Genomic DNA, 3,074 nt, shown 5'->3' with positions numbered 1-3,074 from the left:
TACAGTTACAGTTCATTTGTCACAGACAATCTTTACTAGTAGTTGCTTGACAATGTATCGTATACAGGGTGTTACAAAAAGGCACGGCCAAACTTTCGGGAAACATTCCTCACACACAAAGAAAACGCTTACTTTCCATGTTAGAGTTAATTTTATTACTTCTCTTCAAATCACTTTAATCATGGAGTGGAAACACACAGCAGCAGAACGTACCAGCGTGACTTCAAACATTTTGTTACAGGAAATGTTCAAAATGTTCTCCGTCAGCGAGGATACATGGATCCACCCTCCGTCGCATGGCATCCGTGATGCGCTGATGCAGGCCTGGAGAATGGCGTATTGTATCACAGCCGTCCACAATACGAGCACGAAGAGTCTCTACATTTGGAGCCGGGGTTGCGTAGACAAGAGCTTTCAAATGAACCATAAATGACAGTCAAGAGGGTTGAGGTCAGGAGAGCGTGGAGGCCATGGAATTGGTCCGCCTCTACCAATCCATCGGTCACCGAATCTGTTGTTGAGAAGCGTACGAACATTTCGACTGAAATGTGCAGGAGCTCCATCGGGCATGAACCACATGTTGTGTCGTACTTGTAAAGGCACATGTTATAGCAGCACAGGTAGAGTATCCCGTATGAAATCATGATAACGTGCTCCATTGAGCGTAGGTGGAAGAACATGGGGCCCAATCGAGACATCACCAACAATGCCTGCCCAAACGTTCACAGAAAATCTGTGTTGATGACGTGATTGCACAATTGCGTGCGGATTCTCGTCAGCCCACACATGTTGATTGTGAAAATTTACAATTTGATCACGTTGGAATGCAGCCTCATCCGTAAAGAGAACATTTGCACTGAAATGAGGATTGACACATTGTTGGATGAACCATTCGCAGAAGTGTACCCGTGGAGGCCAACCAGCAGCTGATAGGGCCTTCACACGCTGTGCATGGTACGGAAACAACTGGTTTTCCCGTAGCACTCTCCATACAGTGACGTGGTCAACGTTACCTTGTACAGCAGCAACTTCTCTGACGCCGACATTAGGGTTATCGTCAACTGCACGAAGAATTGCCTCGTCCATTGCAGGTGTCCTCGTCGTTCTAGGTCTTCCACAGTCGCGAGTCATAGCCTGGAATGATCTGTGCCCCCTAAGACGCCGATCAATTGCTTCGAACGTCTTCCTGTCGGGACACCTTCGTTCTGGAAATCTGTCTCGATACAAACGTACCGCGCCACGGCTATTGCCCCGTGCTAATCCATACATCAAATGGGCATCTGCCAACTCCGCATTTGTAAACATTGCACTGACTGAAAAACCACGTTCGTGATGAACACTAGCCTGTTGATGCTACGTACTGATGTATTTGATGCTAGTACTGTAGAACAACGAGTCGCATGTCAACACAAGCACCGAAATCAAAACTACCTTCCTTCAATTGGGCCAACTGGCGGTGAATCGAGGAAATACAGTCATACTGACGAAACTAAAATGAGCTCTAACGTGGAAATGGAGCGATTCCGCACACATGTCCACGTAACATCTTTTCTTTATTTGTGTGTGGGGAATGTTTCCTGAAAGTTTGGCCGTACCTTTTTGTAACACCCTGTATATATTGAGTGCGCTGTGTGAGAACAAAGGTCTGCTCAGTGACTCCGTGTTTCAGAATCGTCCACAATGGAAGCAGCTACGGAAGTTGCGGAGACGGCAGCCGTGGCGCCTGGCCTGGGAGACCTCCTGGACGCGGGGGACAGCGCCGTGGTGACGCTGGTGGCGGGCGACACCAGGCTGGCGGCGCACAGGGCCGTCCTCGCGGCCAGGAGCCCCGTGCTGGCAGCCAGGTTCCAGCACGACACGCCGCACGTCACCATCACGGACGCGGAGGGCCCGGTGCTACGCCAGCTGCTAGCCTACTGCTACACCCTCCAGGCCCCGCAGCTGCCCAGCATGGCTCCCCAACTGCTGGCAGCTGCCGACAAGTACGGCTTGTCGGGCCTGAAGGACGCGTGCGAGCAGCAGCTGGCCGCACGGCTGCACGTGGAGAATGCGGCGACCACGGCTGTGCTCGCGCTGAGCCACTCTTGCTCCAGGTTGAAGGAAGCCGCTGTCGCGTTTATAAAAACCCACACCTACGAGGTGGTGATGACGCAGGGCTGGGCGGATGCTGTGGTCAGCCACCCTCAGGCTGTTGTGGAGTTAACTTGCCTGATTACAGAGCCACCTGCACCAAACAGGTATGCACATACACAATAGTCACTTATTCTCCCAGATTTGTGCATGTATCTATCTATGAGTCTACACTCCACAGCACATTGTGATGCCCTTACCACTGAGCTTCCACTAGAGGGCCGGCCGGGTGGCCGAGCGGTTCTAGGCGCTACAGTCTGGAACCACGCGACCGCTTCGGTCGCAGGTTCGAGTCCTGCCTCGGGCATGCATGTGTGTGACTTCCTTAGGTTAGTTAGGTTTAAGTAGTTCTAAGTTGTAGGGGACTGATGACCTTACAAGTTAAGTCCCATAGTGCTCACAGCCATTTGAACCACTTTTCCTTAGAGGTGGCTGAGCTATGAGCCATACAGCTACAGAAGTCACGTGCATGTGTCTCAAAATGCTTGCTTTACCTTCTCTCAACAGGTTCATCATGTTGTTGTTGTGGTCTTCAGCCCTGAGATTGGTTTGATGCAGCTCTCCATGCTACTCTATCCTGTGCAAGCTTCTTCCATCTCTGAGTAACTACTGCAACCTACATGCTTCTGAATCTGCTTAGGGTATCCATGTCTTGGTCTCCCTCTACGATTTTTACCCTCCACGCTGCCCTCCAATACCAAATTGGTGATCCCTTCATGCCTCAGAACATGTCCTACCAACCGATCCCTTCTTCTTGTCAAGTTGTGCCACAAACTCCTATTCTCTCCAATTCTGTACAATACCTCCTCATTAGTTATGTGCTCTACCCACCTTATCTTCAGCACTCTTCTGTAGCACCAAATTTCGAAAGCTTTCTCTTCTTGTATAAACTCTTTATTGTCCATGTTTCACTTCCATATACGCCTACACTCCATACAAATACT

The 3,074-nt window shown here is 50.1% G+C and overlaps 1 protein-coding gene across 1 annotated transcript; it reads left to right on the top strand.

The window, feature by feature from the left end:
• Window positions 1-1,680: 1,680 nt before the first annotated feature.
• On the top strand, window positions 1,681-2,256 carry LOC126484676 (speckle-type POZ protein-like). Its single transcript, XM_050108270.1, has one exon. The coding sequence runs from the start codon at window positions 1,681-1,683 to the stop codon at window positions 2,254-2,256; it is 576 nt and encodes a 191-aa protein (XP_049964227.1).
• Window positions 2,257-3,074: the final 818 nt, after the last annotated feature.

This window comes from Schistocerca serialis, chromosome 6 (genome assembly GCF_023864345.2).
Source record: "Schistocerca serialis cubense isolate TAMUIC-IGC-003099 chromosome 6, iqSchSeri2.2, whole genome shotgun sequence".
NCBI classification, from domain to species: domain Eukaryota; kingdom Metazoa; phylum Arthropoda; class Insecta; order Orthoptera; family Acrididae; genus Schistocerca; species Schistocerca serialis.
Note: the sequence above shows the minus strand (reverse complement) of the source record. Positions and strands in the feature narration are given on the sequence as shown.

Coding starts and splice junctions, on each gene's coding strand:
- LOC126484676 (XM_050108270.1), top strand. CDS start 1,681: ATGGAAGCAGCTACGGAAGTTGCGGAGACGGCAGCCGTGGCGCCTGGC.